Source organism: Ictalurus punctatus, chromosome 8 (assembly GCF_001660625.3).
Source record: "Ictalurus punctatus breed USDA103 chromosome 8, Coco_2.0, whole genome shotgun sequence".
Lineage (NCBI taxonomy): Eukaryota > Metazoa > Chordata > Actinopteri > Siluriformes > Ictaluridae > Ictalurus > Ictalurus punctatus.
The window spans coordinates 14,421,158-14,436,720 of NC_030423.2; the positions used below are offsets into that span (position 1 = coordinate 14,421,158).

Consider the following 15,563-nt stretch of genomic DNA (forward strand, 5'->3'; position numbering starts at 1 on the left):
CAAGTTCACACTACACGACTTCCAATGTCGGCAAATCACTGTGCTGTTCACACAACATGACTTCCAACAGCAAATCACTGTGCTGTTCACACTACATGACTTCCAACATCGGCAAATCACTGTGCTGTTCACACTGCCTGACTTCCAACGTTGGCAAACAAGACTTGCTATCTTGTAATCGGGAATCTTGTAATCGTTGTGGTGTTCACACTACATGATTGCTTCGCGACATGTAGTGACATATAGTCACACACTACATGATCTGACAACAACTCTGTCACCGACTACTCTATCTGGTGTCCAAGCTATGTTTGGACACGAAAACACACGCAAGAAGTAACACGGATATATGACACGAAAACCATGCGTGAAACAGGAGTTGTTTAGTTGAAGATGGATGTAGGACAGAAACCAGCGGTGTGAGCTGTTTGTGTGATGATTTGTGCTGAGGAAACCTATTATATTATATTTATTATTAGCCTATTATATTATATTATGATATTTAGCATGCCAAATATTTGTCTGCCATCGAGTGGTTCACAAATAACGATCGACTGCTGATTGGCGAGCACTGACTGCTTGCTGATTTGCCTCCGATCAAAGGGTTTTTGTCAGCGAGATTGGTGACTTGCAAACCGAGCTTTAAATTGTGTACTGTGAAGAAGGCTTAAACCGGGTGCACACCCTGCGATTTTTAATAGTCCTTTGCAGCTGTTGCTTGTCAGACTGGATGCCCTGCTGTAAGCCATGTCACACTGTAGGATCTCAGTTGTCATTAATGTCAGACTGTACAACAAAAAAAAGATGCGAAAAACGGATGCACGCAAGACGACTCGTACGGAGTAGGAGAAGCCACACTACAGGACAGTGCCTCAAATCTTCTGACACTGCCGGACTTTTAACGGAGGAAAAATTGATCGCAACAGCATTAATCAGCTGTCAGGGAACATGTCAAACTAACGATCAAAGACTACAGATTTTGGTTTAGGATTACAGGAATCTTTTAGGATTCTCAAAATGTGTCTCAGACGACCAAATCGTGGCCAAAACCGTACAGTGCAAACTAGAGCTGCAACAACTAATTGATAAAAATTGATAATAATCGATTATGAAAATCGTTGTCAACGAATCTCATTATCGATTAGTTGGTCTGCATGCGGCCCAGGGGAGATTTACTCATTACGTTACTTCTGTTCCGAAAACACGCTTTGGAGAGTAGATACTAAAGTTGTGTACCCAGTGAAGTACTCTACACTTACACTATGCACTAGTGTCTAGTGTGTGGATTTTAGAAAAGTAATATCATCTCAAATTATAACACTAGTGGTTTTTTTACTAACCGGAAGTATAAACCACTTCCTAGGCGACAGTGCATGATGTCATACGCACGCTAGTATTAGCAGACATCTGAGTCACAGACAATGGTTTTCTTCAGTTTACTTTCTGTCAGCGTTACCTTTTATTCCCAACATGACCTCAGTCTCCATCAGACGGAGGCAAAATCATCACGTGACTGAGGAAGAAAGTCCTCTAAAGCAAGGGAGCATTATATATTAAACATCACGGAGATTAAACAGTGCTGCACGAGCACAAACATGTTTATATCCAAAATGCTCCACTGTGTGTAAGGGGCAGGGGAAACTGGTGCAAGCTGCTTAAAAGGTTTAGTTTAATTTAAGTTTATTGTGATATATGCTGTATTTGCGCGCTTGCAGTGTAAATTCTGTTGTTTATTATAACGGAAGTGATGTGTTAGTGATGTGTTAGTAACGAGGCCGTGTTGCTGATCACACGCAGTGTAGAGAGTGGGAGCGCGAGTAAGATCTGAATGTCTAATTAAAACATTATGATCAAAAGTAAACACAAGTAAAATAATATGTCTAAAGGCAGCGAGTAACAGAAACCATGCGGTACAGTGAAAGTGAGTTTTTATTATTCATTTAGGACTGTAGTTTAATTCGGTGATTTTTGTGCATCCATTGTGCATATATATATATATATATATATATATATATATATATATATATATATATATATATATATATATATATATATGTGTGTATATATTCAATTATATATATATAATTCATTTATTTTAGTTTATATTGTATATAAGTATTTATGCATTATTTTTTATGGATGCACAAACAGCACCGAATTAAACTACAGTCCTACATTTATACTATATATTCTGGTGTGTGTGTGTGTGCATGTGTATTGAGTTATTTCCTGTTTTGGACAAACAGTTGTGTAAAGTTTTAGTCTGAAGTTTATATTTGTAACACCCAGTTTGTGGATTTTATTTTAAATAAACAAAAAAAGGGTACTGAAAGTTTGACCCGCCCTATCCGATTAATCGAAAAAATAATCGGCCAACTAATCAATTATACAATTAATCGGTAGTTGCAGCCCCAGTGCAAACCCAGCTTAAGGGAAGTTCATTCCACCACCTACATGCCAGAACAGAGAAGAACCTTGATGCATGCCATGTCCAGTCATCAAAATATAAAATTGAAATCAAGGATTCAGTTTCAGAGCTTAATTTAAAAATACCTCTAACTGAAAACAATTATTGAAGCATTTTATATTAATGTTTATTAACTACCTCAATGACTGCTCTTAGACTACTATAAATAAGTAAACATTTTCTTCTGTTTTTTTCTCAGTAAGGGGAACTATGTGTTTGGTATTCACACATAAGCTACAGATGGAGAAAAATTATGGGAAAAAATTATGCTGAGAAAATCTTGGAATTTTACTTTAAAAAACATAATAGCAATGTATAAAATCAATGCTTTTCTCCAGGAGGGAGTGCAGAAGGAGCTTTCGAAATTGATCAGGAGACAGGAAGCATCCGTGTGGCTAAGTCATTAGACAGGCTCACCCAGGAACAATACCAGCTTGTGGTGAAGGCAACAGACCAGGGCTTTCCCCAACGCAGTGACCTCTGCACTGTTAACATCCATCTTAAGCTGTCTGAGCACACAGCACCCAAGTTTACCCAAGATGAGTACTTCACTGAAATAAGTGAAACCAGTGCTTTGGGCTTTCCAGTGCTATCTGTCTCAGCTAGCTGTCCTTCTGCTGTGAACTACAGGATCAAAGATGGTGACCCTAATGGAAGTTTCCACATCAATTTCAACTCTGGACTGCTATCTGTCCAAAAAGCCCTCAATTTTGAAGAGTGCATCTCTTATCGACTCCAAATAAGAGCCACAAATACAGCAGGGGTCTCATCAGATGCAGTTGTTTATGTGTACATCATAGATCAAAATGACAATGCCCCTGTTTTTCTTCAGGGCAGTTATTATGGGCAGATCAGTGAGTCTGCACCTATAAACAGCATGGTAATGGGAGAGAACAACACCCCACTGGTCATTAAGGCCTCAGATGCTGACAAGGACTCTAACGCTCTGCTGATCTTCCAAATCCAAGAGCCTGAGGCAACGAAAATATTTAAAATAGATGAAAGCATGGGCACAATCTCTCTGATATCTGCACTTGACTTTGAGACTGCACCTGAATTTAGCTTCACGGTTCAAGTGTGGGACTCAGGAGAGCCCTCTTTAAGTGCTGTGAAACCATGTGAAGTCACAATTCATGTCCTGGATTTTAATGACTGTCCTCCTAAGTTCACACTACCTGTCTATACAGCTTCCATCATGTTCCCTGTTTTCAAAGACATGGAAGTTATCCAAGTAATGGCCCATGATGCAGATTCATTGGTCTTGTACAGTATTGGCAATCACAACGATGCATTTAAAATACAGGAATCAACTGGAAAAATCTCAGTGAATAATGGGTCTGACTTTCAGTCCTATTATGTGCTCAAAGTTATAGCTTCAGATGGTGTATATGAAGACACCACTTTAGTAAATATCAATGTCACTCAAATGAAAAGGACTAGTCTAAAGTTTGAGGACAGGATTCATGTTGGTACTGTACTTGAAAACACTACATCTATAAAAACCTTAACTGTACTCAGAGCCATGGGCAGCTACCTCAATGAACCGTTGATCTACTCAGTTCTGAACCCAGTTGATAGGTTTTCAGTGGTTCAGTCTTCAGGCGTATTGCAGACGACTGGCATTGCCTTTGACCGGGAGGAACAGGATGAGTATGATGTGGCTGTGGAGGTCCGAGACATGAGAAATCCACAACGTATAGATGTGACTTATGTCAAAATCTATGTAGATGATATCAATGACAACACACCCATCATATCAAACCTTCCCCATACTCTTATGATATCCGACGAGACAGAACCAGGGGATGTTCTCTTCCAAGTGCTGGCGACTGATAAAGACACTGGTGAAAATGGATCTATAATATTTGCACTAGAGGAAGATTTCAGTCTCTTCAGGATTGATCCCTATCTTGGAGATGTGTCTCTTCAACGACCCCTAGACTATGAGACATTGAACAAGTATGTGCTTAATGTTAGAGCTTCAGATGAAGGCGAGCCTAGTCTTTCAACAGTAGCAGAGCTGTATGTTCAAGTGCAAAACCGTTCCCATCCGATATTTCAAAGTCTATTTTACCCTTTACGCCTACCTGAGAACATTCCTCCCTTCACAAACATCCTGCATGTCCAAGCAAAAAACCCGGAGGGCTATCGTCTTATCTATAACCTCGAAGAAGAAGAAAATGCCACACAATATTTTCACATTGACTTCAAAACTGGCATGTTAAGTGTCACTGACTTTTTAGACTATGAGTCTCAGACAAATCACCTGTTGACCATTCGGGCCACAGACTCTGTAACTGGCTCTTTTAGTGAATCCAAAGTACAGATAGATGTTGAGGACATCAATGATAATACTCCTGTTTTTGAGAAGCTTACCTACAAAGCAGAATTGTTAGAAGGTCTTCCAGTCGGCTCATCTGTAATACAGGTCTCAGCTTTTGACAGAGACTCAGGTAGAAACAAAGACTTAACCTATGAAATAGTTGACACAGGAAAAAATGAAACAGAATTTTTCAAAATCGATCCACTCAATGGACTTTTGCTAACATCACAGGTCTTGGATTATGAGATCACACAAGCATTCAATCTGAAAATCATAGTCACAGACAATGGTACTCCACCCCTGAGCAGTGAAGCTCAAATTATTATGAATGTTATAGATGTCAATGACAACCCTCCAAACTTCAGTGAGCCTCAGTATCGAGCCTCATTGGATGAAATGGCCACCTGTGGACATGTTGTGATCAAAATCCAGGCCTCAGATCCTGACAGCAAGGACAATCTGCAGTATAAAATTCTCTCAGGTAATGAAGGAAGGTACTTTGCTATGAATGAATCCTCAGGTCTGATCTCATTTTCCAATGTTTGCAAGAGAAATTTGCATCCTTTTTACAATCTTACTGTGGCTGTTTCGGATGGTGTGTTCCAAACGACTGCTCCGGTAAATATTGACATGACCAGCAGCAACAGGCATAGCCCATACTTCAGCCAGGATGTTTATGAAGCCGAACTGGCTGAGAATGCAGAGGCAGGAACACGTGTAATTCGCCTGGCTGCTATTGATCCTGACGATGGTCCATATGGCAGCATAGATTACACCATTATTAACAAACTAGCAGATGAAAAGTTCAATATTGATGGTGAAGGACAAATTGTGACCTCTCAGCCTTTGGACAGAGAGAATCCCTCACAAAGAGTGATTGCCATCAAGGTCATGGCTAAGGATGGAGGAGGAAGAGTAGCGTTTTGCACTGTGAAGATCATTCTCACTGATGAGAATGACAATGCACCTCAGTTCAAAGCCTCTCAGTACCAGGTGTCTATTAAGTCCACAATAAATAAAGGTTCTCCTGTTATTCAAATAATGGCTTATGATGCTGATGACGGCAAGAATGCAGATGTCACTTATGCAGTGGATGAAGCTGAGGAAGTGACTGAGGAGGTGATTGAGATTAATCCCTTTACTGGTGTGGTTAGTGTCAAAGAGAGCCTGGTTGGTATGGAAAACAAGATCTTTAATTTCAAAGTCCAGGCTCGGGATGGAGGAATTCCCTTTTACAACTCCACTGTGCCAGTCCAGGTTAAAGTAATCCCTCCAGAGGTCCCTCTGCCCAGGTTTACAGAACCACTATACACATTCTCAGTGTCTGAGGAGTTCCCCATTGGCTATGAGATAGGTACAGTCAAGGCTGATGCTGACACACCGCTCATATATAGCTTAGTAGATGGCAACACTGTGGAAAGCAACAGAGACCAAGTGTTTGTTCTTGATGAAGACACTGGAACCCTTGTGGTGCAGAAAAATATTGACTATGAGAAAACCAAGTGGTATCAGATTGATGTTATTGCTCAAGGTAGTCACAATGGCACAGGAATAGCTTCTTTAGTATCAGTTAACATCCAAGTTCAGGATGTGAATGACAATCAGCCCAACTTTGATGCTGACCTGTACAAAGCCATACTGGCTGAAAATATGCCTGCTGCCACCACAGTGATCCAGGTGACAGCTAATGATCCGGATAAAGATGATAATGGAGAGGTGACATACACTCTGGAGCCAGACATAGATTATATCAGTGAGATATTCAACATTGACTCACAAACTGGCTGGATAACCACCATGAAGGAGACAGACTGTGAGTTCAAACAATTCTACAGGTTCTATGTGGTGGCCACTGACCATGGAGGCACTATCAGGCTCTCCTCATCAGCTCTTGTAGAAGTGACAATCACTGATGAAAATGATAATCCACCTCAGTTCACAGAGGAAGTCTATCACGGGTCCATCATTGAGAACAGCAGGCCTGGGGAGCTGATAGTCATTCTGACAACTACAGATAACGATGTGTCACCTGACAACAGACAAGTCACATGCTATATAACAGGTGGGTACCAACATAGTCCTAGCAGTCAAGCAAAATAACTGTAAACTCATCCAATCAGTCAATCATATGACATCAGCACAATGCTTATACGTCATCAAGTCACGTCAAAAGCTTCAGTTAATCTTTACATAAAACATCAGATTGTAGAAAAAATGAGATCTTAATGACAACCCATACGGTGTGGATGTTGATGGGAGATGGGCTTGTTTGAGTGCTTCAGAAATGGCAGATCTATAAGCAGAAATGCTTTTTGATGGGAAAAGTCAGTGGAGAATGGGCAGACTGGTTCAAGCTGACAGGAAAGCTATGGAAACTCAAATAACCACTCTTTACAACCACAGTGAGCAGAAAAGCATCTTGGAATGTACAATATGACGAACCTTGAGGTGAATGGATTACAGCAGCAGAAGACCACATCGGGTTCCACTCCTGTCAGCCAAGAACAGAGATCTGAGACTACATTGAGCACATGCTCACTGAAACTGGGCAGCTGAAGATTGGAAAAACATTGCCTAAACCAGTCTGGCCATTCTGCTTAGACCTCTCTCATTATTAAGGCATATCTGCCTACAGAACTGCTACTAACTGTTTTTTTTTTTTTTTTTTTAAATTTCATTCTTTGTAAGTTCTAGAGACTGTTGTGTTTGAAAATTCCAGATCAGGTTGAAATATTCAAAGCAGCCCATGCCTTGGTCATTGTCACCGAGATTACATTTTTCCCCATTCTGAGGTTTGATGTGAACATTAACTGAAGCTCTTGACCTGTATTTGTGCGATTTTTTGCATTGCACTCTTGCCACACTGATTGGATAATTGCATGATTAAGCAGGTATACAGGTGTTCCTAATAAAATGGTTGCTGTCTTAAACTTGCACTATTCAATGAGTCAGTCAAATTGTTTTTGGACAGAGTTGGTATTTTAAATGTTCATATTTTGTGCCTAAATTCTTTAAAGATGGAGACCCACTGGGACAGTTCTCAGTCACTGTTGTGGGAGAAGAGTGTAGACTTACTTCAAAAGGGTCACTGGATAGGGAAATGAAAGACAAACACACCCTAAAAGTAATAGCCACAGATGGAAAGTTTCAAACTGCTGCCACAGTAGAAGTTCATGTTCTTGACAGCAATGACAACAGTCCATTGTGTGAACAAGTAAGTAATACATTATTATTCAAGAAGTACACAAAATTAATTTGTGTTAAAACTAATAATTTTTTCTTATTTAACTGAACTGTAGAATGGAAACCTGTGTGCTGTTATTAGCTGAATTTAACTAAATCATTTTAATGTAAAATATCCTGTTCATAATTCTTCCAGTTGCTTTACACTGAAGCAGTCATGGAGAACTCCCCATCGGGACTCTTCATCCTGAAGATCACTGCCTCTGATCCAGATATTGGCACAAACGGACAAGTCTCTTTTACTCTTCATGGGCCAAATGCAGACAAGTTTCATCTTCACCCCATAACTGGTAAAATAATTACTATATACAGTGAGGGAAAAAAGTATTTGATCCCCTGCTGATTTTGTATGTTTGCCCACTGACAAAGAAATGATCAGTCTATAATTTTAATGGTAGATTTATTTGAACAGTGAGAGACAGAATAACAACAAAAAATCCAGAAAAACACATGTCAAAAATGTTATAAATTGATTTGCATTTTAATGAGGGAAATATGTATTTGACCCCTCTGCAAAACATGACTTAGTACTTGGTGGCAAAACCCTTGTTGGCAATCACAGAGGTCAGACGTTTCTTGTAGTTGGCCACCAGGTTTGCACACATCTCAGGAGGGATTTTGTCCCACTCCTCTTTGCAGATCTTCTCCATGTCATTAAGGTTTTGAGGCTGACGTTTGGCAACTCAAACCTTCAGCTCCCTCCACAGATTTTCTATGGGATTAAGGTCTGGAGACTGGCTAGGCCACTCCAGGACCTTAATGCTTCTTCTTGAGCCACTCCTTTGTTGCCTTGGCCGTGTGTTTTAGGTCATTGTCATGCTGGAATACCCATCCACGACCCATTTTCAATGCCCTGGCTGAGGGAAGGAGGTTCTCACCCAAGACTTGACGGTACATGGCCCTGTCCATCGTCCCTTTGATGCGGTGAAGTTGTCCTGTCCCCTTAGCAGAAAAACATGCCCAAAGCATAATGTTTCCACCTCCATGTTTGACAGTGGGGATGGTGTTCTTGGGGTCATAGGCAGCATTCCTCCTCCTCCAAACACGGCGAGTTGAGTTGATGCCAAAGAGCTCCATTTTGGTCTCATCTGACCACAACACTTTCGCCCAGTTGTCCTCTGAATCATTCAGATGTTCATTAGCAAACTTCAGACGGGCATTTATATGTGCTTTCTTGAGCAGGGGGACCTTGCGGTTGCTGCAGGATTTCAGTCCTTCATGGCGTAGTGTGTTACCAATTGTTTTCTTGGTGACTATGGTCCCAGCTGCCTTGAGATCATTGACAAGATCCTCACGTGTAGTTCTGGGCTGATTCCTCACTGTTCTCATGATCATTGCAACTCCACGAGGTGAGATCTTGCATGGAGCCCCAGGGCGAGGGAGATTGACAGTTCTTTTGTGTTTCTTCCATTTGCGAATAATCGCACCAACTGTTGTCACCTTCTCACCAAGCTGCTTGGCAATGGTCTTGTAGCCCATTCCAGACTTCTGTAGGTCTACAATCTTGTCCCTGACATCCTTGGAGAGGTCTTTGGTCTTGGCCATGGTGGAGAGTTTGGAATCTGATTGATTGATTGCTTCTGTGGACAGGTGTCTTTTATACAGGTAACAAGCTGAGATTAGGAGCACTCCCTTTAAGAGTGTGCTCCTAATCTCAGCTCGTTATCTGTATAAAAGACACCTGGGAGCCAGAAATCTTTCTGATTGAGAGGGGGTCAAATACACATTTGCCTCATTAAAATCCAAATCAATTTATAACATTTTTGACATGCGTTTTTCTGGATTTTCTTGTTGTTATTCTGTCTCTCACTGTTTAAATAAATCTACCATTAAAATTATAGACTGATCATTTCTTTGTCAGTGGGCAAACATACAAAATCAGCAGGGGATCAAATACTTATTTCCCTCACTGTAGTCTGCTTTCTTGAAATTCTTTTGATTGTGTACACTAGATAACACTAGATAGTCTAGGTATTTAAAGACCCACTCCTTTTAAAATTTAGCGTTTACCTCAGTGATTGTATAATTTATCTTCATCTGACCTGGTGCTTCCTGTTTAAGCCCATTATCTCCCTAGAATGGCATATCAGGTTCCCAAGATCAAATCTATATAGTTTGGAATTATGTTAAAGGTCATCTTGGGCATGAAGGACTATTTATAGTATGTAGCTATAGTAGAGTGTTGTGTAGATAGGCTGCCATAAAAAACCTCTAAAATACCTTTATAGAAGAACTTTTTGGGAATTTTTTTTTTAATTTCCTTGTTGAAAACTTTGAGATGCTTATATTCTTTGTTACTGCCTAACATTTCTGAGTAAGTCATGACATAATCATGTCTTTGTCATAAACAGGTGAGCTGTTCACTCTCGCCTTCTTGGACCGGGAGAAGGAAACAGAGTATGACCTGGTCGTCAAGGCGACTGATGGAGGAGGACGTTCATGCCAAGCAGACATTATACTTAAGGTGCAGGATATAAATGACAACCCGCCACGGTTCTCCAGTGACCACTATGAGATAATGGTGTTTGACAACACCACTGTTAGAACACCTATTACTGTGATCTATGCCAAAGACCCAGACACAGGTATGTACCCAACTGCTGTAAATGTGTTCATGTAAAATGTCTGTAAAGCACAATGATTCAAATGTAATCCAATTATCTAGTTGTCTCATAAAGCATATCCACGATGGTTTTCATGAACAAAACTGAACAAGAAGTTGATATAAAGTTAGAGTTTGCTAAATGCTTTTGTTTGATGGCTCTATGACAGATCAGAATGAAGCAGAGAGAAGGTGTGCTGTGTTTGATCTAGGATTGTGAGTTGTACAGAGAAACACTAAAGGAGTGTCAGGACACACCTTGTGATGTGTGGGAACATGCATAGGATACAGGATCTACTATGGCTCCTTGCCCTGGGCTCCTATTTGTTTGCGAACAACCTTGACGCATACAAAGCAATTTTAACTGTTTTTTTTGTTGTTGTTGTTTTTTTATAATGAGATTTTTATCACATTCACAGATTGAAACACAAATTTTAGATTCACTAGGACAAACCATCTGACACACTGTAATAAAAGAAAAGTAATTTTTATAAGGTGTATTTATTATATTTTTAACTATAAAAACTCCATCAGCTGAACAAAAGAGTACATATTGGGAGACATGTAACCTTACTCAGTAAATTGAGTTAAGTGAACTACTTTGGTTAAAAGTTGAGTAAACTCAAAAAAGCTGTGCAACATGTTGCCTTGAAATTTTAAGTTAAGTCAACTTTTCTTTTCTTTTTTCTTTTTTTTTACAGTGCAGTTCTGATTTAATTAATATATTTTCTATTTCTATTCTGGACATAGAACTTTGCATCCTTTATCTAAGATGTCCTCTTCTCACACTCTAACAGGTATAAACTCAGAAGTGAGGTACTCCCTCCAAGGAGCAGACAGTGGTTTCTTCTCTCTGGATGAAATTTCGGGTATTTTGCGCCTAGAGCATTCTCTGGCTGACGAGGCTCAATCTACCTTTGAGTTGAGAGTCAAAGCCACGGACAGAGGTCTTCCTAATCACCTCTTCTCTGTAGCCAAGGTCACTGTGCATGTAGTCGATTTGAATGACTACCAGCCTGTGTTCCAGAGCTCTGAGTACATGGCCGAAATCCCAGAATCCTTGCCTGTGGGGACAGAGGTAATTAGTGTTTCTGCCCAAACAAGAGATGGCACTGGCACTGAACCTGTCCGATACTCCATCATCTCTGGCAATGAGGACGGAAGGTTCGAGATTATCTCTGATACAGGTGAGGCTACTTGATATTTCATATATGTCTGGTATTAAGCTGCATAGGCTGGTCAGCATAATGAACATAATATAAGAAATAGTCCCCTGAGCGATCACATATTGAAGGATATCTAACATTAGAAATGCATGAAAATTATGAATTTGATTCTCATTTAATGACAACTCTAGCAATACAGTATGTTGCATATATTCTGCTATCTGGAATTTGTAATTAACTTAATTTATTCCTGTAGCCTATAACAATTAGATTTTTAGATTAAATTAGAAAGGACTTGAAAATAATGCAAAACTAGTAATAATTTCATTGCATTTCATTAACCTTTATTGAGTTATATGATGTATACTGTATGTAATCTTCACAAATGTAACATATTCTAATTTATGTTGAATTTCCTGCAAACATGTATAACCAGCAGCAAAAGTACTATGTTTCATGCAAGTAAGTACTAATCAACGTTTCAACTGCAGAATGTAACATCATTATATTTAAACATGACCTTTGTTCAAAGAGTATTTCACAATCCATAAACATCAAAACAAAAATAGTATTGCAAAATACTAAAGAGATAGGGAGCGTAGACTCTTTTGTCTTCTTTTGCTCTCACAGGTAAGTTACGCTGCACCTACAGAGCCTGCCAAGCTTCTTGAGGATTAGTAAGGGCAGAGCTGGAGAGCCTGTACTAACTTGTTTTTGAACTGTTTGGATTCTCTTTCATTTTATCTCATTTCTTTACCACCTATTAAAGCTCTCTCCACCTCCAAATCTGCTTTTCCTTATCTCCCAATCTGTGTTTTATTTTTCTGACATGACTTTTCTCTCTGAATTTAGACAATTTATTTGACATTTTTCAAACAATTGAGAATTGTACAATTACTAAAGACATAAGTCATTAGATTATTATTATTATTATTATTATTATTATTATTACTTATACATATGGGTTTTTTTTGGGGGAATAATAGATTTACAAATAGATATTAGAGGTTAACACAAGTTTGCTAGTTGTGTTTAATCATCCTCTCTTTTCTTTTACAATATGTACTATATAATTGACAGCGTAATATAATCAGCCATAAATAAAATAATCAGATTTTCTGGTAGGTCACAGTCAAATGTTGTCAAATAGTCACATGATAAATGTATATAATTTTTAAAAAATCCAAAATAAAAACCAGATAATGTGCTTGTGCTTGTTGCATAAGTTGGCATCAGCCAGTAGATGTCACAGTTCTGTATTTTATCTTTACTACATTTGATTCCATGTAATGTACAGAGATGACGCTATGGGTGCGATTTCAACAATAGCATAAGCCTTCAAATAAGCATGAGAATAGGCTGAAACCTTATTCCCTTGTGTGGCTTTGCCTGTTACACTTATGGATCTGTCGTTTTTCATGAGTCATTCATTTTTCATGAGTCAAAAAACACATTTCCCCCTACTGACAGGGGTTTCATATTCATTCTACCTTGGTCAACACTTCCAAGGCAGGAGCTGCTTTAATTTGGTGTATTCATTGTGCAAAACAAGAGAAAAGACAAGAACATCAACTGCAACTGCTGAAGTTGTAACAGAATGTTGGCTAAAAGCTTGCTAAGTTAAACATTAGACCTTTTTTGAAATACATAATATAAAAAGTTTAATAGCAAGTAAGAATACAGTGAATATACCTAGCTATAGTATGAATTTGTGGATTCTTGTCATTCTGTTAGTTCAAAAAAAAAAAAAGAGCTAATTTCTCATTAACCCTTGTGTTCTTGTTAATCAGATTTAAAAAGAGTAAAAAATAATGTATTACTCAACATGTGATAAAGAAGAGAGCAAGTGGTAGTTGTTTAAGCTTTTAGGCAAACATAATACTGAAATGTCTGACAGATGCATTAAAGTTAATATTTGCATATTCAAATTTCTAGATTGTTAAACATGAAAAGTGCTATACTATACAGTAAAATCATATCCTTTTGGATTTCACCCACTGAGATTATATCAGTCAATAATCTGTGTGTTTGAAAAGCACATTTAGGACATTATTTATGAAAGTAGATATAACATTGCTTGACTTCAGTACATTTGTTTGAACTGTAACACAAATGTTGCAACTTACATATACCTCTTACAGCCCTGCTAAGTGTGTAAAGCAGCTTTAAGGACAGCTTGGCAGGACAACCAATGTAGAAGGTGCTCCCATAGGGAGAGAATTAGACTGCACCAAAGAAAGATATGCTTCTAGACCCTATTCTGGATTCTCCCTGGATTCACTCTAGATTAATTCCCAAGATAACAATAGCTACTACTTTACCTTAAGCCTCTACAAAAATAGAAGGGGTGGTACCTGCCTACTTACAATGACTCTAGACAGAGAAATTCCTACATGAGAGTTATGTATGTGTGTGCACCTGCTGACCTGTTCGTCCACCCTAGCGTTGCACCATGTGATGAGAGCCAAAGGGCTGGCTCGCTGTCGCTGCCATCCACGCTTTAAAGATAGGGCTCTTTGCATATTCAAAATCAGTACAATCTTGCCATGGCGTTTTAATACTAACCAAGATTCAAAATGCAAACATACATAGAAATAGAGATGTATGCATGACTTAAGTCAACTTTGTCAACTTTCCTATGATATACACTGGGCTGGATTATCCAATGGGCATTATAGGCACGGGCCCACAATGGCAACCAGCCACAATTCTTCTGGCGACTTTGACTGTCGCACTTGTTTCATATTTTTTGCAGCAAAACCCAGCTGCCTTCATTCTGTATTTTGTCTGAAAAGTGTCTCAAACATAATATGCTGCTTCCTCTACTGATATACAAACATTTTTCTGTAACATTTAATTTTGTGTTGGAAAATTAATTGATTTATCTAAAATTGTAAATGTTTTTTGCACTGACTTGATAATGTAGTAAATAATGTAATGTACTAAAGACCGTTTTCCCACACATTTAAGAAGAAATGACATGTACATGTGCGATTATCACTTTACAAGCTAAAAGATATTTTTGACCAATTTCACTGTTCAGTTATTCAGAGGAGCCTACTCAGAAAGCACACATCAGCATATCCCTTCGGCAAAAATACACTAATAAAACTTTATGGTTAATTAATAAAATATTTGACTGCTAACTGAAGTCAAATTTAGGCCAAAATAGTAAATGAAAAGGCAATAACTAAGTGGCCTATATTCAATCCAGCTGTTTAACTGACATTAAGTAAACCAGTTATTAATGTAAAATAGTTTAGGTAAATTGTGGTTCCATCTGTGATCAGTTTATTTAAATTCCACCAATACTTTTGGTTTTGTAAATACTTTGGTTTAGATTCATTGCTCGAAAGTTGCTCGATTCAGTGAGTCTTTCTGACTCTCTGCACATTTTCAATGGAAAGCGTTAGCATTTAATCCCCAATTCTAATCTTGGAACGTTGCACTACAGAAGAGTTTTCCTGCTCAAAGACACCTGATTAAACACACTATACAATGACCAGGTTTAGTACAATGATTATGATTTAGTAGTTGTCTTTGAGAAAGGAAATCCCCAATGATCCTGTCCCTGTAGAACTGATTTAATCAGTAAACATTTGTGCTGACTTGCCCATGAAGACATTTTAGTCTGTAACTATCTGAAATCTAGATACTGATAGACACATATTTCATGCATGTTTGAAAGCCAAGATCATTCATCACCTAGACTTTTCTCAGCTTAGAGCATTCCAATATGTAACTGGATGTCATTGCTAATGA

The 15,563-nt window shown here is 38.6% G+C and overlaps 1 protein-coding gene across 1 annotated transcript in view; it reads left to right on the forward strand.

Moving 5' to 3' along the window:
* The window catches only part of fat2 (FAT atypical cadherin 2), a 45,545-nt gene that overhangs the window by 15,830 nt on the left and 14,152 nt on the right, over positions 1-15,563 (forward strand). The window contains exons 10-14 of the mRNA XM_017474089.3: positions 2,806-6,852; positions 7,808-8,004; positions 8,170-8,323; positions 10,385-10,618; positions 11,433-11,822. Coding sequence (XP_017329578.1) covers positions 2,806-6,852; positions 7,808-8,004; positions 8,170-8,323; positions 10,385-10,618; positions 11,433-11,822 — 5,022 coding nt within the window. The remainder of the gene's footprint in view (positions 1-2,805; positions 6,853-7,807; positions 8,005-8,169; positions 8,324-10,384; positions 10,619-11,432; positions 11,823-15,563) is intronic.